The sequence below is a fragment of the Acanthochromis polyacanthus genome, chromosome 21 (genome assembly GCF_021347895.1).
Source record: "Acanthochromis polyacanthus isolate Apoly-LR-REF ecotype Palm Island chromosome 21, KAUST_Apoly_ChrSc, whole genome shotgun sequence".
NCBI lineage: Eukaryota > Metazoa > Chordata > Actinopteri > Pomacentridae > Acanthochromis > Acanthochromis polyacanthus.
The window spans coordinates 2455425-2482397 of record NC_067133.1 but is presented as its reverse complement, the minus strand read 5'-3'; the positions used below and the strand labels follow the sequence as shown (position 1 = coordinate 2482397).

Genomic DNA, 26973 nt, shown 5'->3' with positions numbered 1-26973 from the left:
TTCCTTTAGGGGATGATCTTTGGACCAATCTCCTTCTTACTGCCTATTGGTCGTTAATTCAGACTATTTTAAGATGTGTAATTCCACTAAGATTGGATGTCTCTCAATTTCTTGCACCTAAAAAAGTTGTCATTGTCATTGGACCTTCTCACTTTGCCACTGGAGTCGCATCAGTTGATTGGTCCTTTTCACTAAAATATCAAATCTACCACAAAGAATCTTGTATCATCTTTAATCAATATGACCTTTAACTATCTTCTTTCTACCCTCACCAAACCCTACTTTCTTCAGCTCAGAAATCCAATATATTTTGGCTACTATGGGTATAACACCATTTCATTTTCCCTCATCTAAATAACTGTACTTCTCTCTACATGTGCTTTAGTCAAGCTGCTCTAAATCGATTTCACTTGGTACAAAACGCAGCTGCCCGGCCATTAACTAGGTCTCACCATCGGTCGCACATTATCCCTGTTCTGGCAGCCCTCCATTGGCTTCCTGTCAAATTAAAAAAAACCAAAAAACTCCAAGATCCTGTTGGGTACATGTAAGACGCTGCATGATCTTGCCCTCAGCTACATTTCTGCAGTTCACTTCTTTACCACTCTAATCCTCACATCTCAGCATTTTATCCTTCTGCTGTTCCAACTTCATAAGCGAAAGGAGATCACACTTTTTCTCTTCAAACACCAACTTTCTGCAGTCCTCTTCCCCAATCACTAGTCAGATTTACTGCATCGCTAGATTGTTCCAAAACCCCATATTTCTTGGCAAGCCTTTCTATCCACCTCCATCTAAGTCTTACGTTTGGATCCAGTTCGGTATGGTCACTGTGCTGTGTTGTTGTATTTTATCCCGGTTGTTTTTGCTTCTGAATATCTTGCGTGTGTTTGTAGCCATGTGCTGTAAAATGTGCGGTATAAATAAACCTTCACGTAGCTGCTTAGACGAGCTAAGCTGTGTACTTCTGTAAGCGGAGATTAGAAAGCGAGCTCTACTATCTAGTAAACGTGACTGCCGGGTCAACTAGAGTTCTTTTTTTAGGTGCTTCACATCTCTGCTGTCACTCAAATTCAATTCAACACCGTCGGCTCAGATAACCATTGGATCTTAGTGTTGTGTTTTTCTTACTAATCATCTCATGCTTAGAAAACGTCCATTGAACCCACAAATGATATTTCTAGTTCAATAGAAAGCAGTGTTTTGGATCACAGTAGTCCTCCCTGAGTGGACTCAGAGGTGAATCAGATTCTGAAAGTAGCTTTCTAGAGACTCTCCAGTGAACAGATTGGTGTTACACCACAAAACGGCAGTTATGACAAAGCTGCTGACGTCTCCGAGATACGCAGAAAATGTCCTTTGGCATTGTTTCCCCTTGCGTCAATGTTTAACTCAAAAGAGCCTCATCAGGCGGGTGGAAGGGTGCTGGTGTCAGTCCCAGGACTTTCATTCAAGAGACTGAGGTTTGCAGCCTGTAACAGACTATTTTAGTTTTGTTTTATTTTGTGATTTAAGTTTAGTTTTTACTCATGGTTTGGCTAAGTTTCGGCACCAATACTGCTTGGTTAAATGTAGCGAAAGATTCTGGTTTGGATTAAAGCCAAGACATTTGGAGTGACACAGCAAAAACTGAACTGAAGCCAGACTTTACAAATTTAGATTCTACATCACAATTTGATGTTTTCCCCAAAACATTCAGCCCTTGTCCTGACAAAACAGCAGACTCTGAGTTAAGAGTGAGACGAGGCTTTTTACACACAACCAGTACATCCAGTCTCTGACACCTGCAAAGTGGACGCACAATTTATTATTACACTTTCAAGGCTGTGGGGCTGGAGGGGATAGAACAGCACAAGAACTTTCAAAGCCCCTGAGCTTTTTTGTTATTCCTTTTATTGTCAAGTATGAATCAAGCTCTTAAACCACAGGATCCCACTTTTCCCCTGATGCTGGACGTATTTCATTGGACTCTTTTTGCCGGATAAATATGTTTTTGTTATAACTTTGCTGTCTCTAAAGTCGAAGCAACAATAACCCTGTGGGTATTTTGTAGACTTGAGAGGATTATATCACTAGTATTGGTATTACTATTACAAATAAAAACAATATAGATTTGTGAGCAGAGATCAGACCCCTCTTTTGGCTATAGAGCTTCTTCTCTTTAACCGTCCAAAACACAAAGCATGCGATTAACTGGAAATCTGCAGCTTACAGAGAAGAATCAGCTAATCTGTCCTACAACATGACATCGTTTTTACAGCACTGTTTACCAGTTTGTTGAATTGGATAATGAGATTGTAAACTTTCCCAAATCCAACAGAGGAGAGCACACCTGCTAATGTTAGCCTGCTCTCCAGTAAAGCAGCTTCCTGGAAAAGCTCCCACACTGAAGGGAAATTCTGGACAGTGGCCGTACTGGTCATTAACGGATTTTTAATTTGGTTTGTTTCAAACATAACCTGCATGGACTGTTTAAATTATTGGATCTCAGTTTTGTTTTTACCAAGGACACCTTAAAAGACGCAAATTACACCAGGGACCCCGTAATGTGAGTCCCCTGGAATTATTTGGTGAACCTTGCTTTTTACATTTGTGCACTTTTAGTTGTGTGAAAGAACAACGCAAGAGAAATGTCTCTGCATGAGATTCAACATATGTTGAAATACCTGCATCACTGTAACACAGAATAACCATAAAACAATGCAACTGGAATCTGTTCAGTTAGCTGCAAATAGTTCTCTACCTTTGAAATATGTAAGGCAAATCAGTTTTATGTCTTATGTTACACTTGGTATTAATTGCCTCTGCATGCTGATGAATAATCGTGTTAATTTGTAGTGTAATTTTCAGCTGATGTAAAGGTTGTCAGTGATTTCATATATGCCGCCCGGTCAAAAATAAAGTCGAACTCTGTAATATTTTGTTTGACTGCCTTTAGCTTTGAGTATGGCCCTCATTCACTGTGGCATCGTTTCAACAATATATCAGGGAAGAAAAACTCCACTGATGTGAAGATCTGGTCCTTCAGTATATTCAGGTATCAGCTGACCTCATTCTTTGGGAACATAACGTTGGTGAACCTGACCAAGCCCAGATCATAACTCTAACCCCCACAGGCTGGTAGACACTAGACATGATGAGTTCATCACTTCATCTTCTTCTCTTCTTACCCTGATGCCCCCATCACTTTGGAACAGGGTAAATCTGGACACATCAGACCACATTTGTTCCTCTAAGATGATGGTTCTCCACTGTCCTTCAGGTTTTGATAATACGTTGGACAGTTCTTAACCTGATTTTTAGTAGTTTCATCTCCTGAGTTGTTTTCTTTGCTTGATGCAGGCCAATAATTTGATCCTTCTGAGACAGATTAACATCCTTTCCATGACCACAGGATATGTCTTCCAACATGGTTGTTTAAGAAATGAGAAGCTTCTCACTGCATTAGCTAGGCTTAAAGAAGTTGTTGTAGCTGGAACATTTATCGCTGCAGTAATTATCCAATGGAAGGCTCTTACCTATTTGCTTAGTTAAATCCCGGTGTCGACTTTTTTTTTTTTTGGACAGGCGGTGCATCTATATGTTCAAGTTTACATAACTGTAGGAAGCCATAATCGTAGTTGTGACTAGTTTCAATTTAATTTTGCATCCATAGTACTGTTTTAGTCGCTGCAAATGAATGTAGTGCTGTTCCTTATTCATTTGCGGTATCTCTGTGCAGCCATTTTTTATCATCAGCACTGACTACCTGCAAAGTGCAGAAGGGCACCAAAACACCTTCACTTGAAATCTAATGTGACAGTTTTGACTTGCACACAGTCAAATATGGTTGGTCACAGCCAGGACCCCTGATAAATAATTACAAAAAAGCTTTTTTAAATATGTGTATATATATATATATATATATATATATATGTATATTGTCTGCTGACTCCCATTTGAGATTCACTGGTTTAAATGAGTGAGAAAAAAAAGAGACAGAATCATTGCTGTGATACTTCTGCTTTAATTACCTGCTCAATAATACTAAGATTTACAGATATCAAAAAAAGAAATGCACATTTGACATAGATGGAAAGCAGAATTAAAAGAGCCAGAGAGTATTTGCGCCGGAACTAAGGACAGGACTTTGGTTCTACTGATTTAGCTCTGATTGGACTGTGACTGTAGCATTGCGGATCAGTAACAGTCTGTTGACGGTCCTGATCATTTCTTTTCTTTTGCCGGCTGCCCGTTTATCATGCCAGACTCCCAGCGTTGCCACAGCGGAGCCTTCTGACCTCCCGCTCTGTGAACTTTGGGTTCCTGCTGTGAGATAAGACAGAGAAAAGACGAGGACTTAGAGTGGGAGATTAGCTACTCCTTCTTGAGCCTCTCTATCTACGATCAATTTTAGAACCAATTGTTCTAATCCAAGCATTTGTCAGGCAAATTGTATTTGCGGAAACTTCACGCCTGGTGTCTTTTTCAGCCATTTGAAGGGATAGCCACAAGATCCGGAAATCTAGAATTACAGTAATTCTATAAAGGTTTTCAATTCGTAAACGTTACCTTTCCAAGATCTGCTTGTCAGACCTTGGTTATGAATTTCAAAGCAACCCATGACAAGTATTGAAATTTTTTGACAGCCCTCCATCCCTGAATGACAGTACAACATATTATCTTGGTATTATATATAATCTAACTGTGTATCGTGATTAGTCCTGGTGCATCACCTGTGTCTGCTCCGATTTCATTGGATCTTTCTTGGGAGGTGGAGGCCAAACCCGTTCCAGTTTCCCTCGTTTCCTGATATCTAAAGGGCAGGAAGAAGGAAAAAAGCAGGATAATGAGAAGAGATTTCATTTCAGGCATTCAAAAATTAAAGACTTTACTAATTTACCTCGACAGAACCTCTTTCATTTTTAAACTTTAATGTAAGCTGCAACACTTATCCAGAAAACTAACTTACCACTGCAGCAGTTACCTGATTGAGCCCAGTGGCATTTCATACCAAATTATTTAAGTTTATAAAAGCCTAAATTATGTTTAAGTATCTCACAGTCAAAGTCATTAAATGGAGCCGTGTTTTTATATGATTATGATGATCAAGCAAATTTGGAGCAGGCTTGTAAAATGTTACAAGAAATTTAAAAAAAAAGAAGTGAATTAGGCCTATTTCCATTAACTGTTTTGTATGAAACTAACTAGGCTGCATTGTGTTGTGAGAAGGTGGTAATACATGCTTGGCTATCATAAACAGAGCAGAAGAAGCCGGAGACAAAATCAGTTTGCCAGCTGCAAAAAATCCTTTTAAGTATAAAAAAGAAAACTTTGAGTCTTGAGGAACTGTTCTCATTCGGGAAAGTTGTACTTATTCTTTCACGTAAGCTGGTTTTCACGTTCATGTGTCATGCTCTCCAAATGCAAAGATAGTGTTTGAGTGTTTACTGAATATATGACACTCATGTTTAGATAGTCTGTGTTAAAATTGTGCCAACATGTCCTCCTCAAAGACATCACAGTGTATCTTGGGTGTATTTTCTCCTGAATTCTCACATCACAGCTGGTTAGGATAACACACTGCAGCTTATGTGACCTTCAGAATGACTCACTTCTTTCACTTTGGACACATTATATTACTGTCACTTGTAGCTTCAACAGCTTCACCTTAAATCAACCCACTCATCATCATCCAGCTGCTGTGGCTGAAAACACTAACATGGTGCTGCTAAGTGAGTCACTCCCTGGCTCACTGCACTGTTTTGTTGGTTCTCCAGGGTTTCATGCATGGGCCTTTAAGCAACATCAGCAGACATTTAAAAAACTGCACACAAGCCGCTTATTATATTCCTTTCAATGAGACATATCAACTGTCTGAAGTCATTTGCATTTACACAACTCTGTGACCAAACCAGAGCTGCCCACGGCTCTGGCTGGACTGCAGATAGACGCCTTCATGTTGTCGCTCAGCCCGCTGGCATCTGCTGACTCAGATCAGGCCGCCCCTAGAATGATGCGCCCTTAACCGTGGGTGACAGGGATGACACTAAGTTGTCGATAAGACTCCTCGGATAACACTATGTGATGCTAATGTAGAGAGGCATTCATTAGAGCGCTCAGACTGAGTGTCAGAAGGCTGGGATGTGGAATGAATAAAGATCTAAGTGACTCTTATTTACACCTTCACTTTGAGAGGCTTTTAGTCAAACTAATATTTACACTGTGTGTCATGGCAGCCATTTAGAAATGCCTTGGAAATGGATTTTAGTATTTTCTACTTGCTTTTTCATAACATTTCCAGCAGTGTTTAGCTGAATGATCAATTTAGGTTTCACTGAAATGTTCTCATTGTGGGAACTGTGTAATTGAAGTACACATAAACCTCAATGTTTAATGTACCTGCATATAGAATACACACTAGTGGTGGAAGACGCACTCAGATCTTTCACTGAAGTAAAAGTACCGGTGCAGCAGCAAATAATACTCCATTGCAAGCCATGCATTCGTCACATGTTTAGGTAAAGGTAGAGAGGCGTTTAAGGGGGCAAATATGCTTCTAAATTTGATACAACAGCATAAAAAGTAAAAGTTGTCATGCAGAATGTGGCCCTGGTGAGTACAGATAGCATGCTCAAAATATATCTGTTATTTTTACATAATGCTGAGTTGTTTGGAGCTGTTTAATCTTTCAAAATGAAAAATAACTGGCAGCTTTAGCTCCAATAACAGTAGCGGAGCCAAAATTATATTTGCCTCTACAATAATAACAATATACTTGATTTCCGTAGCACCTTTCAAAACTGAAATGCAGTAGAGTAAAAGTATGAAGGTGCATGTTATGGATTTATTAACTGAAGTACTAATATTAAATGTATCCGTGCAGACTAACCTGGTACGTCCATTTGAGTGCGGCGTGACTTGTCCTCGTCTTCACTGTTCCGTCTGTTTTCCCCATACAAAGTGCATCTTTGTCTGCGCAGCTCCTCCTCCCTTTGTTTGGCCTCTCGGATATCCTTCTCCACCTCTGGCTGCAGAGCCAGGGCTGGGCGCAGCTTGAAGAAGGGGTTTTGTTTGAGGATTGGAGATTCTGGCCCTGCGTTCCCCTTCCTTGGTATGCCCCTGGTCTCCACTGCTAACGTGGAGCCGTCAGTTCTTATAGAGTCCATGCTTCTGTGCAGACGCAGGTGTTTGTCCTGTTTTGAATAAGGGGACAGGCGTGTTTTATCTCGAGAACCTCCAGTTGGGCTCTTTGATCTGAAGTTTTCAGGACTTTTTTCTCTCTCAGGGGTTGTAGATTTGCACAGCCTGAGGGAATGTGCTCTGGAAACGGGGCAGCTTTTCAGGGAGAACATCTCGAGGCTACGTGTGCGCTCCAGCACTGAAGGATAAACGGGACCTTTAATCACTGTGTTAGGGGGCTTCCGGAGCCTTGTCGGACCCTCTGTGTTGTCCTGCTGGAAAGTTTCAAACAGCAGTTTAGTCTCCCTTAAGTGGCGGACTTCCCCTTTGCTGTACCCCCCTGGAATCTTTCCCTGGTTGACCAGCACCAGTTCTCTCTGAACCTCCTGACTTATCTCCTTCTGCATCTTCTGCTCAGAGAATTGCCAATCACTGCGATGGCTGGCCTGAGCTTTGGGAAGAAGTGACTCAAGAGAGATATTCGTTTTGAAGGGAATCTCCAGCACATCGGGATTATCGGTAAGATTGAAAACCCCTCCTGCTCTCTGCAAGTTCTTCTTCTCCTGGGCTGCCTCATGGAGCTGCTTCTCCATGGAGGTCTCGGCCGCTGAGAACCGGTGTCCAGTGGACAAAAATGGAACTTCAGTAGATGTTTCATGGGAGATGAAGGAAGGCAAATCTGCAGGTACACACCTGTCACTCTGTTCATCACCAGAATCACCAGAATCTATTCCAGCAATCCTCTGGTGTTCTCTCTCTTCTGGCATATCAGATGAAGACATCCTTGCTTTTGTTTGAACATCTTTACTCTCATTCTTTTCCTTCTCTATCAGAATCGCCTTTGATTTCATGACAGTGTGAAATCGACTTTCCTCCTTCTTTTCTTCATCTGTCAGTTTCCTTTCTCTCAGTTCAGTCCCAGATGCACCCTTTTCCTCGCCTTTCATATCTTTGAAAGGCTTCTGGGAGGTTTGAGGATTCTCTGACACATGTACTTCGTGTCGCAGCTGCACCATTTGCAGACGCTGAAGCAGTTGCTCACCTTGTTGGATATCAGTGGATATTCTCTTGCCTCCGTCTCCGTGCTCTCCGCTAGTCGCCATTTCTTCAGAATCTTTGGCGATGGGATGTTGGGGGATTTGAATATCTGTGGCACTTTCTCTCCTCACCCACTTACATTTTGTGAGGTTGTAATCCAAAGATCTGCTGTCAACATGCTCTTCATTATCACTGGTGTCGTCGGCTGGTAAAGGAGCTGCCTGAGACTGGCTGGTTGCTGCGTCCGTCTTGCTTCGGTTGTGTTTGTTGAACTCTGCTGCCTCAGAGGATTCAAGATCATAATCATTCACATTAGGATCACACAGTGTTGGGGTATTTGGCTCATCACTTTCACTGTCCGGCTTCTTTCTTGACAGACCAGAAATGTCCTCGTATTTTGTTTTGTCTCCGTCTTTGCCTGAGCAGGTCTCCTTCTCAAAGTTTTCCTCATGACTTTCATTTGGATATTGGTCTTTCTCTGCATTGCTTTCCCCCCAGTTTTCCTGTCCTTCCCTCAAAATCACAATGTCCTCAGGCTCCTCATTCGATTCTTCGTTGTCTGTGTCGTCCTGATAGTGTCTTTTGGCGGCATCGTGGCATGTTTCCATCAGACAACCTGTGCTGTCCATCGATGTTTGGTCTCGATAAGGGGCTGGTGTGGAGTCCTTGTCATTGGACAGTAATACCTTTTCCATAGAAGCCTGCAGCACACTTGCTATCACTTCATCCACCTCGTTCTGTGCTGCCATTAAGTGCTTCTCCCCGTGATACCAGTCTAAGCTGCTGGGATTAGCCTCAGCCTCTGTGGCGTCAGCTGCCCCGTTTGAGTCGGACACGCCAGCGTTATCGGCTGTTGCACCTGTGCCTCCATCTGCTGGTGGCAAAGGATTCATGCAGGATGGAGGAGGAGGTGGGATGAAGACATCATCTGCACCTTCATCATCCATCACACTGTAGTACCTCACTGTATTACCAGGGATAGCTTCATGTTCAGGCGTCTCACCAGAGACTCCTGATGGACTCTCTGTATGGTTGGAAACATGGTTACAGTCCATTTTCATCCACAGTCCACCATCATCCTGGTTAGACAGACTTCCAGAGCTGGCTCTGGATTCTCTTGTTTCCATGGGGACCAGCCTTTGAAGCACTGGTTTCTTCTTTATTAAACTTTAATTCCCTTTAAATTTAATAAGAGACATATGAGAAAGTGTTATTGAGGTTGATATTAAGCTTCATTATCTTCATCCTTGCTAGTTTTATTATTAGAATCTTCTGAAAACTGTACAAATAAACTGAAGACTGATGGTCATGAAGTGGTAAGGTGATAGTTTTGAAATGATCAAAACAACACCAGCTTTTAAAACAAAGATTACAGTGTGCTTGTTTTTTCTATCACAATGTTTAGATGAGGATCAACAGGGCAAAAACAAGCTCATGAACCTTTAACATCCCCTGTGTTCATCCCACTTTCTGTACATCGTGTACTACTTTTCTCTGCTGTAACGGTATCTGTGCTTATTTTGACATTCTGTCTATTTATATTTCAACAGAAATCCTGTCATAGTACATCTTAAAGGTATAGTTTTTGACCAGTAGTGTAGTGTATTGAAGCAATGGTGTTGTGACACTTTCCTACCAAAATTTCTCAAAATCCACTTATATGTAGGTGATGATAAAATACCAAGACACACAAGCAGCAATGAAGGAAACTGCAAGTTAGCGTGGTTGTAATCGATGCAGGCATCAAAAAGAAAAATTGTTTTTTTGCAAATAATTAACAGGATAGAAATGCTGTTTTGAAGCCTTGATTTTGGAATTTGGCCTTCACAGTCTTCTTTTAAAAATGGACATGACAAGGGATCTGATTGAGAACTCAATTGCTCGATGCACAGCAGCAACCCATCAATCAAAACGTAGCCAAAACATGCGTTTATTTATCGTCCATTTTACTGTAAAATAGGTCCAAAATTAACTCCTTGTTGTGTTAAAGGAGACTTGTTTGATTGACGACATTAACCTACTAGGAAAACATTTACTGACGTAGCAAATTAAATGAGAAGTAGGGTCATTTTCTCATAGACTTCTATGCAGTCTGACTTTTATTTGCAACCAAGAGTCGCCCCCTGCTGGTCATCAGAAAGAATGCCGGTTTTCATCACTTCTGCATTGTTTTCACTTTCTAAACCCAAGAGACTATGCCCATCTCTTATGCCCAATCTACATCTGTTCCTTATGAATTCTTGGTTAAATTGGCACAAACTGGCCAACACACAGTAAAATTAGACCTTTCAAGCCACTTGAATTCTGCAACCCTTTTGCTAATCCAGCCTCGTTACAGAACTGTCATCAGGATATAAAGTATGCACAACTTCCTGTTGTCTTTGATATTCGACTATTCATTTCTATTAAGGTTTATTAGGATTTTCAAGCCTTTTGCTTGCAGTGAGCACAATAGAAAATAACTAAGATGTATGTTATAAGAGCACCAAACCAAGCGGGAGCTACAACATTTTTTATTTATTATTTTAGCGAGGCATACAGCTACTGTGTTGTTTTGTTGACTTTTCTCTCCCACTGTGACCTAGCGCAGTCAGTTCTGCTGACAAAGGGAAAGAGTAATCGGCTTTCCTCTGTCTGTTTTGGTACATGCAGTGTGTACATTATCTGCCACCACAGCCGGCCACAGAGACTCTCATCACGTCGCCAGTTTGCAGTTTGCCTGTTGAGAATTATGCTTTTCCATCATTCTGTCCCGCATAAAAGCCTTAACTCATCACGGTAATGCGTATCCATGAGCTGCAGTGACTCGTACTGCAAGCGGTCTGTAATGAGCACTGTCAGAACTGTTCCACTTCAACCGGACTTGTGTTGCGTGTTTACTCTGCTGAATTGTAAAGCATAATACACCGTGCTTTTTCACTGAATGTGGTTTCAAGATATGTTCTCCGTAATGGAAGTATTGTCCTGGCACAATCTGCTTCCCTGAACTGCAGGTTTAAATCTATGAGTCTATATTTACACCTGCATTCAGGGGCTTAATGCCAGCCTCACTGCAGCAAAGGATTATCAACAGCAACAGCTCCACACTGTATATAAAGCTCAAGCAACAGGACATATAAACGCGCCCTAATGAGCTTAACTTGTTTATTCCACCCTCCTTCCAAAGGAACATTTTACTCTCTGTTGTTATGAAAAAAATATTAAAGTACTAAAATCTTACATACTTAAAACTCTATTCACAATATACCAATACTTAGATGAAAATCTGTTTTGTGATTCTATTATCCAGAATGTGGAAATATTAATGGTTGTACTACTAGCACTGTACACACTATCTCAGTCTGACTAACATTTAGGATGCAGGGTATGTTCTAATGAGTATGACTGTCTCAAGGCCTTTTCCCTGCTATTATTAGACAAAGCTGTGCTATTAAAACTTTGCACCTAATTGGAGAAATAGAACAATTTCAGAAAAGTACAACAGCTGATGCATCATTTAGACTTTTTGAAGGAATAGACCCACCTGATTGTAGCACTGCAGTCATCATCTGCGCGTGGCAGCAGTAACCTCGATGGAAATATGAACGATCCAGCTGATCTTCTTATCAGCCGTCCCTTCTTGTCCTCTTCGTCACGTGAGCAAACAAAATCCTCTTCTTTGAGCAGCACTTCAAGTGACCCACAGAGTTGGGTGACAAAGTGACGATGTGGAACGTGGTAAAAAGCTGAATATCAGTCTCAGATTGCAACACGCGTGGAAAGTGCATTTTTTCGTGACTCGAGTTTGTGAACTTGTTATTCCGCTTCAAATTTAATTGGAGGATCTTGGAGACATTAGACACAATAACCACAGTGATTATAATTAATCTCATAACTTTGTATATATTTCTGTTACCACCCACTGTAATTAATCAGTTTTTTTAACTGACAGTCACAAATAAAATCTCAACCAACTTATTTATTGTTGCTCCAAGAAACACTGAGGAGTTATGTGACGATCGTCATTGGTTTGTCTGTCTGTCTGTTAGCAACATTACTCAAAAACGAACTAACGGATTTGGATGAAATTTTCAGGTCCGTCCATCCGTCCGTCTGTGTGCAACATTATTTAAAAATGGATAAACGGATTTGGATGAAATTTTCAGGGAAGGTCAGAAATGACACAAGGACCACCTGATTAGATTTTGGCAGTGATGCGGCTTATAGTCTGGATCCACAGATTTGTTAAAGACGTCTGTATCATTGCGAGGCAGCGGCACGACGTCACTGTAACTGTGACTAGAAGTGAACACGATATTGCGATCCTACTACAATCCGTAATGATACAAGGACCAATTGATTAAATTGTGGGGGTGTTTCCGAGTCCCATCAATTCCTGCTGCCCACCACATATTTGGGTCACACGATTTGGTGTCCGTACATAATGTACACATGCATAACACACGTCTGTGCTCAGCGCAAGATCATGTTGTTTTGGGTACATCTATATTAAATGGCCACATTCTATGTTGCCATGATTTCTGATCAATAACTAATCAACAAATGCTGCATTTCTGACAATGTCATATGAGGGAATGAACAGCTGTGGAGGAGGACTGTGCTCTCTGAGTGCTTTTCTAGTTTTAAATATGGTTTTATTAATATGTAATCTATATATGAACCTGTAACTACAAAGCATTGTGTTTTCCTTCGCTTAGAATGAGGCTTTGATGGCTACAGTGTTTCCTCATTAATACAGTAGCCCAGAATGGACAAATTAACTCTCATGCAAGTGAGGAGCTTTCTAGTTTGTACGTATAAGTGACAGCCGCAATGCATTTTCCTATACACCCAGAAAGGGATTCATATTCACCTTGTTGCAAACTGTAACTCGCCACTGGATGTCTCTAAATTCTACACATAGGCCCTTTAATGGATTTTTAAACTGTTTCCTACAACGCCACAAGTGTTATTTTCATGTGCAGTGTATTTCTATAATTGTCTAAAGCTACTGTTTGACAAAGTGGACGGTTAGTCACTATCTTGCCACATATTACATGATACAATCAGTGGAGCTTCCATGCCTGCATATGAAGTATTAAGCTCACACCAGCAGGCGGTTAACTTAGCACAAAAAGTGTAAACGGGGTGAAACAGCTAGTCCGGCTCTGTCAGGAGGTTTAAAAGGAAAGCATCTGCCAGCTGGTACGTGCAACATCTTGTTTATTTAATCAGTACAGAAACCAAGGGATGAAATTTTTATGTTGCAGTGTCACAAGAGGTTTATGTACCAAGCTAAGCCCAACCTAGCCAGCTGCTGGCTGTAGCTTCACGGTGAGTGCTCAGATATTTGAGTGGTAACAACATAGGCCTGGAAGATGAAACAATAAAATCTACCAATGATAGACACTTTATAAATGGCAATAATTAATTTCAGTATTATCTATGATAGTTTCACTTCAATGCATTGGAATAAACCACCATGAAAGCACATAAAAAACAGCTTTTCATCGTCTTTATTAAAAATAGCCCATTAAAATTCTCAATAATCCTCAATATTTGACAGAAATATAATGTTTTATGTATATATTTTTTAAGCTATGTCACTCACTTAATTCTCTTAAGAAAGCAAATACAAGTATTTCCAAAAATATCTATTAGTTTAAAAATTTTGACATTTTAATATATCTAAGCCCGGGTTAAGAAACGCAACAGGAAAAGTTTAGGTTTAATTGCAGACACAGACTCCTCCTCAGTAAATTAAGCCCCAGAGCTCTTTGAAACGTCGTTGTTGTCCTCAATGGTAAGTGCCGACTTTAGTATTATTAGATAAGAGTTAAATATCAAAAGATGTCACAAATGTCTCTGATTTTTGGTGTAAACTTTTAAATGAACATAAAATTGAATCTCACCATGACTGTTAAAATATTCATTGCTGAAAGCTGACATATAAGCTTCTCTTTTTTTGCAATTTGCCTTTTTTGTGTTGTCAGTGCTAAACTTGCAGTCTCAAGGCGGAAAACCAGAGAAGTCATTTTAGATGCCTGTGGAGGGGTATGTTGAAATTCTCCTCTTCATCCACCAGGGGGAAGTGGTGGATTTTCATAGTCTGTCAGAGCTGCTGTCAGTTCCAGCTGCTGTGAAAGACCCACAACAGAGGAAATGTCTCTTTCTTTGGTTGAGTGAAGTGGTGGGAGCTCATCCCCACTGTAAGGCCTCAGCATGTGACAATAGGATGCTCTAAAACACTCATGAAGGCAGCAATATAATCTAACAGAAAACACTGGTGTACAAATATAACAAATGCTGTAATTAAAGCTGTGAGTGTCTCTCTTTGATCATTTCTTACATGACAGAACAACACTGACAGGTCTTGCGTTTGGGTGTATCGTCTCCATCTGTTTTACTAGGAGAAGAGGAAATATCCAGCTTGGCATCACCCTCCTCTGCCTGGACTTTAACTCCAGCTCCGTTTTCATCTAGTGGAATGTCGTGAAGCACTTTGTCTTCTTTCCTGGCACCTTGCTCTTCTACCTGGTCTAATGGTGACTGAAGTGGAGCAGATGTTTCAGGTCCTATAACGTGTTCCTCTCCGTCCTCAGTGATGATGACTCGTTCCACAGTGATCTCGCCTTCCTGGTCCTCTTGGCTGTTTGTAGCATCGGTGTATCCCAGGAACATGAGTGTGACCGGGCCTTCCTCCAACCTTTCATCTTCTATGTGATCTACTCTTTCTGCATCAGCTTGAACCACCATCAAGGTTTCATCATCTGTGTTTCCCTCCTCTACAGCACTCTTCTCTATCATCAGCTCAGCTTCCTCGTGGTCGCTGATAGAGCTGCCTGACTGCTCGTTATCCCCGTCATCCTCCTCTGACATGTCAGCAAAAGACGGGACTTTTTCCTCTGCATCGCCGTAGTCTTCTACAGCGTCTGACTTAATCTCTTCCGTGTTTGGCACGACCCTGACCTCGTCTAGCAGCACTTTGATTCCAACGCCATCGATGACGTTCAAGATCTGACCGAGCTCTTCGGGCGAGGGTTGACCTACCGGCCCGCCGACAGCGTGGATGCTCTTCCTGCCGTCATCGAAGATGGCGGTGGCCTTTGGAACGCCAGCCGGTGCAGACACAGGGGACACTGACCTGACGACGGTGGCGCCAGTCTTGGGGTCTCGCTCTACCTGCACCGCCAACATTCCCAGAACTGCAAGAGACAAAGAAAGTTGAATTTAAGTTAATAGGATAAAATGCTGGAGGCGATACATCTCTCAGGGCCACATTACAGATATGCATAATTGAATTCTCCACAATTTAAGCCATTTCTGGCCAGATGAGGTTCTTATTTTTGTCTAATGAAACTTGCCCTTAAATGTGTCATGGGCCTGGAGGTAATTAGGAGGTGAGAGGCACAAAGGTTAATGCCAGGTCAGAAGGAGAGCCTTATGTAACTAATATGAGCCGGCACAACGAAAAATGCGAAAAATGCAGCCCACTTTTTTTCCCCACACAGCCCTCCAGTGGGCATAAAAAAATTAACAAACAGAAATAACAAGTGGGCTAAATATAACATTGTTCTCAGGCCATTCACTGCATTCCCATCGTTAAATTGTACCCTCTGGGCTGAACTTGGACAGAGCAGCATTAAAATAAAGGGGGCATCATTGTGCAGGAGAAGAGCAGACTGACTAAAACAAATAACTGAGGCTTGACTCGTGCATAAATTTCTGCTTTATCAACATGTTGAAGTTTCATTTTCAGCTGTAAACATTTTGATTCAAGTGGGACCAAGGGGATTGAATGCTTCAGTGCATGTAATTACACGAAACACTACATTCTGAACTTCTACAAATTTATGATTATTATAACAAAGTCCATGTTTGTGCCTCACCTGATCGGCCATCTCCCCCACTTTCATGAAACATCCTTTGTGCCATTTATAAAGAGTTGTGATCCACAGTTTCTTTGTTCACTAAAGAGAAATGAGAATATCTGGATTAGTTGGGGGTTTTTTTTCTCAGTGTGAGCTACAATTAAGAAACTAAAATGCAAGTTATTTTATTTTGACATGTGTGGGCGTGCTAATGTTGTGTCTGTCCTATCACTAATTAAAGTTCTATTTGATCAACAGCCGATAACAGGCTGGGGGAGGAGTGTCTTGCAAAGCTGTTTGTTAGAGTTCTGTTGATGGGTGGTCTGCTAATTATAGCAATGGCAGCAATTTTTGCAAGAACTGCCCCAAATTGACCTTTTCAGGCTTTGCGCTGTAGGATCTGACAGCTGCAAACCATAGCATCAACTCTGAGTGAACAAAAACAATTACAAGTAGTAGCTCCTGAGCACAGCTGAAGTTCTGTGAACATGTAGGAAATAGAACAGTTGAGGTTTGTTATGGTAGCCGGCCTTTTATAATTCAGGTTATCGATGGCAAGATTAGAGAGGAAAAGACTCTACGAAAGTGACACCTGTTGTCTTCTCAGAGTTAAATCAATCAAGACCCGGTCAGCAGTTTTTCAAGGCCAAGCATCATTGTTATGATATGGAATGCGCACAGTTGTTTTGGCTGTCCGTCACACCCGTGCAGTGGAAAAAGACTCCTTTACCTCACTGACGATGTTGTTGAAGATACGTTTACGAAATCTTCGAACTGCTCTGACAGCTAATAGTCTCTAGGTCTCTCTGTAGACGAAGAGCTTGTATCGGTTGCTCAGTCAGAAATCGAATCAAAGAAGTAGTTGTTTGGGTTTTATTTTTTCCTTTCACGAATCCAAAACAAACCCACTCTTCTGTTGCTTTGAATGTGATATGAATGAATGAGTGATTGAGAATGTAGCTCTAGGTGAATGAACAGTTGCCATTCTTAGAACTGAATCTACAGTCAAGGAAATCTCCAGTTAGCTCTTCTCTGTTAATATCCAGCTGTGACGCACCGCACACACTGAAGTTGGTGATCTATCGGATGTCTACTGTCTTATATTAGAGCTGGCTGTCTGGTTAGGCTCTCATCCCCTTTTCGCTCTTATTCCCATCCCAACATCTCTGTAACTTTATCCGCAAAGAGAAGATCAGCTAAAACGACTTGGGATGAATCTTTGTGATAATGGTGTTGTTGGACAGCAGAAAGAGTCACATGCAGGAGGAACGTAAGTGATGTTGTAGAGCTGCTTCTCAGCCACGACTCCATTCTGTCACACTGATTTAAATTCTTCTTCTTCAGGCAAAGACTTAGTTATGGTAAATTATCATCTGCCAAGAAAGAATAGATTCAAGGCAGGGGTAGTGATGAGTGACAAAGTGGAGATGGAAGCTGATGGTGAGCTAATGACGGCTACAGTGCAGCTGACTCCTTACCTTGTACGTCCTTGTCAGCAGCAGCCTGTGGGTAAGGAAAAGAGACAATTTAAAGTGCTCTCCGTGGTCAGACACTTAAAGCAGACACTGAGTCTGCAACTTTAAACTCATGCCTCCCCCCTCCTTTCCCTGAGCCCTCTGCAGTTTGTGCCCTGCCATAAATATTTCACAGACATCATCAGAGAAGTGTTGAACCAAGCTTAGTCTCATCATCTTAAGAGACGCTGAGATTATTTTGCCCAGCAACCATTCAGGCCTGCTGTTGGATGCCGGCGTGAGACGGAGCTAAATGTGGGCTGCGCAATGATGTGGAACATTTGGTGGAGGTTAGAGTTCACATAATGTCATGCATTTGCTTAATGTAAGAAGAAAAGTGTGTGTACATACTTGAGATATATATATATATATATATATATATATATGTACTCTAATGTAAATACATTAAATGATAAATACAGGTTGACTGTAAACAACACTTTTCTAAGTGTATAATAATCGTCAAAATAAGCATGATGTTATAAATTTTCATTGAATTTGCCCTAAAGGTCTTGCTTGATTTAAACCTGTGATTTAATTACTCTGCCAAGGAATGCAGCGCAGTCAGGTGGCAATCCACATCTGTCTGTCTGTCTCTGTCTGTCTCTGTCTGTCTGTCTGTCTGTCTCTGTCTGTCTGTCTGTCTCTATCTGTCTCTGTCTGTCTGTCTGTCTCTATCTGTCTCTGTCTGTCTGTCTGTCTGTCTCTATCTGTCTCTGTCTGTCTGTCTCTATCTGTCTCTGTCTGTCTGTCTGTCTGTCTGTCTGTCTGTCTGTCTGTCTGTCTGTCTGTCTGTCTGTCTGTCTGTCTGTCCGTCCGTCCGTCCGTCCGTCCGTCCGTCCGTCCGTCCGTCCGTCCGTCCGTCCGTCCGTCCGTCCGTCCGTCCGTCCGTCCGTCCGTCCGTCCGTCCGTCCGTCCGTCTGTGTGCAACATTATTTAAAAATGGATAAACGAATTTGGATGAAATTTTCAGGGAACGTCAGAAATGACACAAGGACCACCTGATTAGATTTTGGCAGTGATGCGGCTTATAGTCTAGATCCACAGATTTGTTAAAGACTAGGGTGCATCAAACCCCCCAAGTAAAAAAATATTGCCATGACTATATAATAGAAATGTTCTACCCCTAATAAAAACACACTGTATAAAATATTTTGAAATTTAGATAAATTCTACCGGGTCCACATTGACCATAAAATTTTTGAAATAAAGGCAATATTCGAATAAATGGTTATATTACTATGGCAAGCAATGCCAAGCATTAATGTTTGCATTTTCCCAGAATTTTAAGTGGTTAATATCATTCTTCTGCACTTTTACTTTCAGTTTCTCAGAAATACATGGTTTCTAATATAGAAGCATGTAGTCATACACTTGTCTACTGACAAAGCACAACAAAATGGCAAAAGCAGTTAAAAAAGTAAGGAATACTCGTGAATCTGCTGCTATATTTGGTCTTGGAGTGGGCATAACAGCAATGGATAAAGAAATTACAGGCTGCAGACTTCTGTATCATTGTGAGGTAGCGGCATGGCGTCACTGTAACTGTGACTAGAAGTGAACACTATATTGCGATCCTACTACAATCTGTAATGATACAAGGACCAATTGATTAAATTGTGGGGGTGTTTCCAAGTTCCATCAATTCCTGCTGCCCACCACATATTTAGGTCACACGATTTGGTGACCGTACATAATGTACACATGCATAACACACACCTGTATCTGTGTCATTGCAAGATAGCAGCATGGTGTCACTGTAGCTATTTATTTTATTTACCTTTATTTAACCAGGAAATCCCAGTGAGATTAGCTATCTCTTTTACAAGGGAAACCTGTCCAAGGTGCTACCTTATAAAATTAAGCAAGTTATATAAAATAGATACATGAATAAACGATAAACAGTAAATCAATAGAACAGATTGACAGCTATTTAAGGACAATGACCTCTCAAGAAAAACAAGTGAACAGAGTTTGTTGATCTAAACGTGCAAAAAAAACTGGGCATTACCAACTTGGTAAAAGATGAATTCATCCACAAGCTGATATATGTTCAAGGTTGTTCTTTTTTTCATTTTCATTCTTACTGTACTCTAGAAACATCTGCCTGTCTGTGTGTTCAGGCTGTAGCGGTACAGTTTATAGAGGCCGTGCTACCTTCTTGAAAGACCTCTTTTCTGGCGATGGCTGTCTCCTCTGTCTCGTCCTTTGGCGTCTTTTGACATTGCAACAGACATCATATTCATCAACACACAAAAAAGAAGCACATTAGAGCTCATAACATGAATGATTCAGAGCAGTGGGCCAGCAAAAAAAGGAGACTTTGTGAGCTGTGTGTTCATGTCCTAGACCCAGGCTATAATCCATTACATCAGCTGTCACATGACTGCCTTCTTTTTGACCTCATCATCATTAATAAAAGTGTATCTATGACAAAAATACTGTATCCCAGCTTCAGGGAAATTATTCACATCTTTAAAAATGGATGGTTTTGAGTGCATATTGGTAGGTTTGTATGCCAGCAGACTATAGATTAAATTTCTGCCATTTTGGGTCTTTCTGAGGATGAGGAAGACCAGCAGGCTGCTGCTGTTGTCTGAGAGTGACAGTGAAAAGGTGTCACAGCTCGGCGCCACAGCCCTGAGACCCAGACAGCTTGCTCGATACAATCTGTCACCCGTGCCAAGCTATGGCCTGAAACCTGACAACACCTATTTTGAAACACTTTCAGCCTAAAACTAGCCCTTCTAGCTTTAATACCAGAGCAGCTCCTCTCCATTTGTCGAAGGTTACTTTAGCAGTTTGACATTTAGGGAAATTCCTGCTCTTTTGCCATGAGGTTGATATAAACCTTGATACAATTTTCATGCCTCTAAAGCAAATATTAAGCTACAAGGAGCAGCTGGCTTGTTTGGCCTATTGTGGGTATGTTGTGTGGTCTAGTATTAAACGGTACATGGAAGATGGGCATAACCTCTGGGTCTGAAAAGTGAAGCCAACGTGCAAAACTTCTTTATACAGCTTTCATGTGGCAAATATATGAAGTACAGGAGGTCCTCGGTTTGCGACGTCCTCGACTTACATCGTTTCGTGTTTCATCAGAACTGATTATGGGCCGGTCCTCGGTTTAACGTAAGGTATTTTGTCATTACGTCGGAACCGGTTCAGTGGAACTAGTTGGTGAGTGCAGCGGATGAATACTGTATGTACAGCAGTCACGTGGCGCTATAAGATGGCTTTGTTTACATTTGCCGCCACATTGGATTATGCTACATTCACTGACTTCATTATGGCTCCTAAGCCTAAGTCAGAATTACAGTTTACATTTTCGCTGGTGTTTTCCTACCAAGTTGTGTTTCAGTGTGAGCTCATGAATGTTTGTCGTTAGTAGTTGTAGTTGTACAAGTAAACTGATTGATATCGTGATGCACGTATGGGCTTTGTTTACACTTTCACCGGAGTTCCGACTTGCAGCGAAAATCAACTTACGTCACACTGTAGGAACTGAACCCCGACGTAAGCTGAGGACCCCATATATATACGAGAAAATGAGCCTAATTTTTACCTTAAAGGGGAACTTTGGTTTTTTTCAACCTGGGGTCTGTTTCCATATGTCATTTCATACATGTGAGTGATGCAGAAATGAATTTTCGACATAGCTCCAGTATTTAGCCAGGCAGGCAGCTTAGCAGCTCAGCTAGCAGCTCGGCTAGCGAAAAGTATGGGGCAGCTGGCCCCCCCCATGCCAAAGTGTTTTGGCGCGAGCTATCGCGCGATTTCGGAACGAGATTTGCTTTCTAGCGTCCTGAGATTTGGATACAGACCACAACAAAGAGCGATCGCCAGGTAATGTGGAGGTTTTCGTTCACTTCTCATCTCTAGTATGTTGTGGGACACTCATTGAGACTGTCTGAGCCGGTCAGTGTGGGGCAAAAAGCACGTTAGGGCAGACTTTGACGCGGGGGGGCCAGCTGCCCCATACTTTTCGCTAGCCAAGTTGCTAGCTGAGCTGCTAGCTGAGCTGCTAAGCTGCCTGCCTGGCTAAATACTGGAGCTATGTCGAAAATTCATTTCTCCATCACTCACATGTATGAAATTACATATGGAAACAGATCCCAGGTTGAAAAAAACCGAAGTTCCCCTTTAATCACTCTCTCACTTCAGTAAAGTTTTTTGGTCATGAGTTTGTGGTCTCAATTGCTAGTTTCAAGTCAGTTTCAATACAAAATGATGTTCATTTAGTAAATTATGGTGCAATTTAGAGGAAAGTTTGTTTTCAACTGCAGAAACCTTTGAGCCATTTTAGGGCTTCTAACTTTGACTGTGTCCCTGAATCACGACTGTGCAGGTCAGGTTGGCTACATCCAACTTTTATTCATAGCCAATGGGTCCAAAACACAGTACTGCCAAAAAAAAAAAAAAAAGTATGTGTCACTCGTACACTTTCGAGATGCTGGTAGGTAGAATTCACTCGCTTTTTGCTCGTGTGACTTTATACTTACTGCACAGACATGAGAGTAGCGTTGATCTTCCCAACATCACACAAAGATTAACAAAGCTAAATTATGAACAAACAACACGTCTAAGCACAATCTGCCAGCGTTCTTTGTAGGACAGATTGGTTTAACTGTCCACAGAGACAGTCGACACACCGTGCCAAGTGTGTCTGGTGGGTGAGTCCAGGAAAAAAACAAATATGTAGTTAAATCAGACAATATCGTGGTCTCGTTTGGTTGAAAACAAGAGAAAACGGACAAATTCTGTATCCCATGTAGCTGCCGAAAAGATGAAGGGAAGCGTTGTTGTATCTCGAGGCTGAACTCATTTAGCTGCAGTGGAGATGCTGTGCCCCTGCCGCCAGCAGCGCAGACGCCCGAGGCGGCGGGTGGTTGGAGAATGCAGAGATGTGTTGCACGCTGTTTGTGTGGGAGGCTGTTACAGTGTCAGTGATGCAGCACGGGGCTACTGGCGGCATGGATAATGTAGGTTTTTATGTGTTGTTTATTTTCAAAAGCGCATATCCTGAAGATAACAGTGAAGTAGTTAATGGTATGCATGGTGACTCATTGAGCAGAATCCCCATCCCGTACTAACATAATGTCCTGTTTCCACTTCAACACCCCCCCTCCTGCATCTTCCCTCGGTTAACATCGCTTTATTATTTTCAGAACAGCCATAAAATTAATTTCCTCCTGTAGGTCGGGTTGACATAGTAACAAGGAATCTCTTTTCTGCACATCAAATACAGCGTGTAACTAAAACACCTTGCCTGTGTGTTGCTGGGAGTAAATCAGAGCCACAATAAACACTAAAAACCAAGTGACCCCACCCAGAACTTTTAAACTTGACGTCATCTAGAAAGCAGCCCAACTTGGCAGTCACAAGGGATGACATGACGTGAGGGTGGGACATACCAGTGGTCAATTTTTAACATGAAGCAGCTGGAAAAGGGGGAAGAATGAGGAAAAGTGGAGCTGTGGATCCCTGCTTCAATTTTCACTGCATTTACAGAAAAAACAACCTTCAGTACTAAAGGAATAAGTCCACATTTTGGGAAATATACCTTTTTGAAAAGAGTCAGACGAGAAGATTGATATCTTTCTCATGTATTTATGGAAGCTACAGATGTCTAATGATTAACTCTTGTGTCGTCCTGCGGGTCAAAACTGACCCGTTTTAAAGTTTGAAAATGTGGGAAAAAATATTTTCACAGTGAAACGTCTGATGTTCACATTTTCAACATTTTTGGGAAATCTTTGAACATTTTTTGGTGGAAAAAAAAGAAATGTTAAATATGTTTTTAAGAACATATTGTGAATGTTCTTAAGAGAATATTAAAAGTTTTACTGATATATATGTTATCACTTTAGATATTTTAAGGATTTTTTTGGAAGATTTTTACAAATTTTTTTGAAAATATTTACAAGAATTTTCTTGCCAAATTTGGGTTTTTTTAAAAAAAAAAAAAAAATCTTTTAAGGAATTACTAGAAATTTCTTCCTGAAGGTTTTGCAAATTTTCAGAAGTTTGGGGAATTTTTTTGCAGAGTTTTTGGATTTTTCTCAGACAAGGAAACAATATTTTTTGGTGCCGGTAAATGAGGACAACAGGAGGGTTAAATAAATTAATAATATGCCAACAAGTGGGAACAAAAACTATACTGTATTATCAGCTACTGTAGTTAGATAAATTATCATTACAGTACTATCTAAAGGAACAGTTCACCCAGATTACAACTAAAGTAACACTTCTCTCAATCACCACTAGAGGTAGCTGTCATCGACTGTATGTAAAGATGGACTAACCCTCTGCACACCACCACTAGATTTCCTGAAGAGCAGTTTTGAAGCTCAGTGTGGTGGTCACTGCTGTCCTGACAAGTGCCCGACTCGTCCTAACTCTCAGCTAATGTAAAAATGAGAGTGGAGCAGAGGTGGCCCATGCAGATGTCTCTCAGCGATGGACTGTTGTGGGAGCCACCTGTCAGTCAAAGCAGCCATTTCCTTAATTATGCATAACCTCAAGCCTTAGTACTGCTTAAAGGGGGTGAGTTATATGAAAAAAAAAAATCACTGCTGTACAGTTCAGCTATAAAGACGAAAAAAGGTTTTGCAACAGGCTGTGGAGCTGAAGATTTTCATGGTATCTATCCATTCAGACATAGCTATCTGAGTTGTGTAAAAAGCATTTCCCAAAAGCTGTATATTTAGTATGGAATAATAAAAATCCAGATGCTTTCAGTTAGATATGACATGTAAATTAGCTTTGACTGGTTTGCTGTTGCAGTGCATTTTGTTAGCGTCTGGGCTGTCACAACAATGATTTTCACTACACAATTGTCATGGCCAGCAGAACTTATAGTCAAGATATTATTGGGATGTTTATTGAAAAAAAGTGAAGAATAAAGTAACTATGCAATAAGTCAAGGGTATTTTTAATTTGATTATTGCAGGCTTTGTGTTTCCCTCACTTAAAGACTTATATCATATTTCAGACTGACTTTGAGATGCTTTTCACATTATTCATAACTGTACAAGGGTTTTCTCACCATCACTGAGCCTTTCAGCACCATTAGCTAACACAATGTAGCATCAGAACACAGGAGTGATGGTTGCTGGAAATGTTCCTCTGTACCCCTATGGAGATATTCCATTAAAAATCAGCCGTTTCCAGCTACAAGCTACTAGTCATTTACCACATTGATAATGTCTAGTCTGTATTTCTGATTCTTTTAGTGTTATCTTTATTTTTTTTTTAAAAAACAAGAACTTTTCTGTCAAAAATAAGGACATTTCTGAATGACCCCAAACTTTTCAACGGCAGTGTATATGTAAAAGATATTCATAGCTACTATCACATTACGTTAGTTTATCGACTAACGCTTTAAAGCCTCGGGTTTAGAATTTAGCCGTTGCTATCTCAGCCTTTTGAAACATGACCTAATAAGTCAGTGGTGGATCTGAGTGAGAACTTAAGGATATTGCAGTACAGTAGAGGCCTGTAAATCCCAAGCTAGCCACACTTTAACAAAGTAGATGTGTTCTACTTTATTATCTTTTATACTCTAAATGGGACAATAATTACCTCCGCCAAGGAGGTTATGTGACACCTGACGTCTGTCTGTCTGTCTGTCTGTCTGTCTGTCTGTCTGTTAGCAAGATAACTCAAAAACGCCTGGGCAGATTCAGATGAAATTTTGAGGGGATGTAGACTATGGTAAGAGGACGAGCTGATGTAATTTTGGTGGCAATCCGGAAAGTATCCTGGTTTCTGGATCACTTTGAATTTTTTTTATGTTTTAGTATGTGGTCCAAAATATGACAAAAACATCATAGGTTAGTATGTTGTCCAACAAATTGGAACAAGGTGTCCAGACAGCTCAACTGGTTAAGAAGGTGATTCGTAAACAGAACTGTGTCAGAGACGCTGGTTTGATTCCAGCTCATGATCCTTTACTGCATGGGTTTCCTGTTATCCTCTCTATCCTTGGCGGAGCTCTGCACTCTCTGTGGGCTTTTCTAGTTTACTTTGTTTACATCTTGGTGGTTTTGTTGGGAAATGTTAACTGAAGTAACAAGAAAAAGTAAGAGACAGGGTCATTTTCTCATAGGCTTCTGTACAATCGGACTCTTTTTTTCCAGTTAGAGTCGCTCCCTGATGGGTGTTTGAAAGAATGCAACTTTTACTCACTGCTGCATTGGCTTCCCTTTTCAGACCCAGAGGATGTGTTCATATTTTATATAAAGTCTGTGTTTCCTGTACATAGCCCTTTTCAGCAAAGCCTGTGGCAGACAGGCAGATGAAGACTGTAGCATGATTATCCGACCCTCTCTAACCTGTAGCTGAGATAGATGAAGACCTCTTTCTGTCTTCCTCCCCTCCTCCACGCTCTCTCTCCCTTCAGCTTCTCCTCTTCTTATTGCTGCCGATGCCTCTCCTGGTGACAAGAGGAAAAGTTCAGTCTTTGCAAGAGAAAAGTTTGGAAGCGAACTTTTAGAGCTTCTCTATCTTCCCATCATGGGAAGAGAAGGCTAATAGTAAGGCAGCTGACGCGTAATCAGTGGGAAAACTCTGAAATCCGATTAGAGAGCTGGGATTTGAAACAGATGATAAAGCAAGATGTAAAACTTGTGTGTTTTCTAATGTTTCAGATGCTTTGGTAAGCTTCAGGGCTTTTTGTTCAGCAGAAGATTTGTACTAAGTCCCAACAGAAAACGTAAATAAAGCAGCAGATTGTCTGCTCCAACTATACAAACATAAAGTGAAGTCATGACTTTGCTTTCAAGTCTTTTCTATAGCACACACATTTCTTTATCTTTTCACTACTTACCCCTCACATAGTCTTCTTGTAAGTTACTTCTAAACAGCAAAATGCCTCGAAACTTGAATTAATCCAAAAAACGCAGGTTACTGTGAAGTGAAGCAACACCAGCTGCTGTTATTTCTTCTACTAACACCAGAGAGAGCTTGATCCGAGAACACTGTACATACGGCCTCTGGTTACACCCGCTTTAATATCATTCTTTGGTAACACCCCTTTGCTGTCATGATCCCCAAAGACAAGGACTTCTTCTGTGTGAAAATAGGACTGCTGAGAAAGCCAGAGAGAGAGAGAGAGAGAGAGAGGGCAGATATTTTTAGGAGACGTGACCGACAGATTAAAGTGTGGCGATACAGCTGGGCAGAGTGCAGGGATGCCGAAAGAAATAGTTCAGTGACACAGCACGCAGAATGCATGCGGATGCTGTATCCAAACTTAATGTAGGCTCTGAACCTGCTTAGGTCCACTCCCGGCTTTCTCTGTCTCCGGTGAAGTGGGTCACTTGTGTTTGGGCTGATTTTACGTTGGAGGGAGGTCAAGCACTCAGGCCCTCAAACCCTTCATTTCACAGACCACTGATTATTGGCCA

The 26973-nt window shown here is 41.2% G+C and overlaps 2 protein-coding genes across 4 annotated transcripts; both read right to left on the bottom strand.

Annotated features, from left to right (window-relative positions):
• Window positions 1-3990: 3990 nt before the first annotated feature.
• LOC110952763 (uncharacterized) lies at window positions 3991-9250 on the bottom strand. 2 transcript variants are annotated; one of them, XM_051941267.1, is made up of 3 exons: window positions 6872-9250; window positions 4716-4795; window positions 3991-4305 (listed from the first exon to the last, which is right to left on the bottom strand). In XM_051941267.1, exons 1-3 carry the CDS (start codon window positions 9144-9146, stop codon window positions 4207-4209), a joined length of 2454 nt encoding a protein of 817 aa, XP_051797227.1. In that variant the 5' UTR covers window positions 9147-9250; the 3' UTR covers window positions 3991-4206. The 2 variants fall into 2 exon arrangements, with proteins under 2 accessions (XP_051797227.1, XP_022052167.2); XM_022196475.2 differs by having other exon boundaries at window positions 3991-4308; window positions 6872-9198.
• A 4426-nt stretch (window positions 9251-13676) lies between these two features.
• LOC110952752 (uncharacterized) lies at window positions 13677-26698 on the bottom strand. Of its 2 annotated transcripts, XM_022196456.2 has the most exons (6): window positions 26394-26698; window positions 25900-26000; window positions 19721-19778; window positions 17528-17552; window positions 16068-16148; window positions 13677-15383 (listed from the first exon to the last, which is right to left on the bottom strand). In XM_022196456.2, the coding sequence occupies exons 5-6, from the start codon at window positions 16111-16113 to the stop codon at window positions 14524-14526; spliced, it is 906 nt and encodes a 301-aa protein (XP_022052148.1). In that variant the 5' UTR covers window positions 16114-16148; window positions 17528-17552; window positions 19721-19778; window positions 25900-26000; window positions 26394-26698; the 3' UTR covers window positions 13677-14523. The 2 variants fall into 2 exon arrangements, with proteins under 2 accessions (XP_022052148.1, XP_022052149.1); XM_022196457.2 differs by lacking the exon at window positions 19721-19778.
• Between the last annotated feature and the right edge of the window lie 275 nt (window positions 26699-26973).

Bases quoted from the DNA above. Each gene is read 5' to 3' on its own strand.
- LOC110952752 (XM_022196456.2), bottom strand. From the start codon at position 16,113: ATGGCACAAAGGATGTTTCATGAAAGTGGGGGAGATGGCCGATCAG. The intron at 15,384-16,067 runs GTGAGGCACAAA...TGTCTCTTGCAG, and splicing joins TGGGGGAGATGGCCGATCAG to TTCTGGGAATGTTGGCGGTG.
- LOC110952763 (XM_022196475.2), bottom strand. From the start codon at position 9,146: ATGGATGATGAAGGTGCAGATGATGTCTTCATCCCACCTCCTCCTCCA. The intron at 4,796-6,871 runs GTTAGTCTGCAC...CCTGCCCTTTAG, and splicing joins CACTCAAATGGACGTACCAG to ATATCAGGAAACGAGGGAAA. The intron at 4,309-4,715 runs GTGATGCACCAG...CTTATCTCACAG, and splicing joins TGAAATCGGAGCAGACACAG to CAGGAACCCAAAGTTCACAG.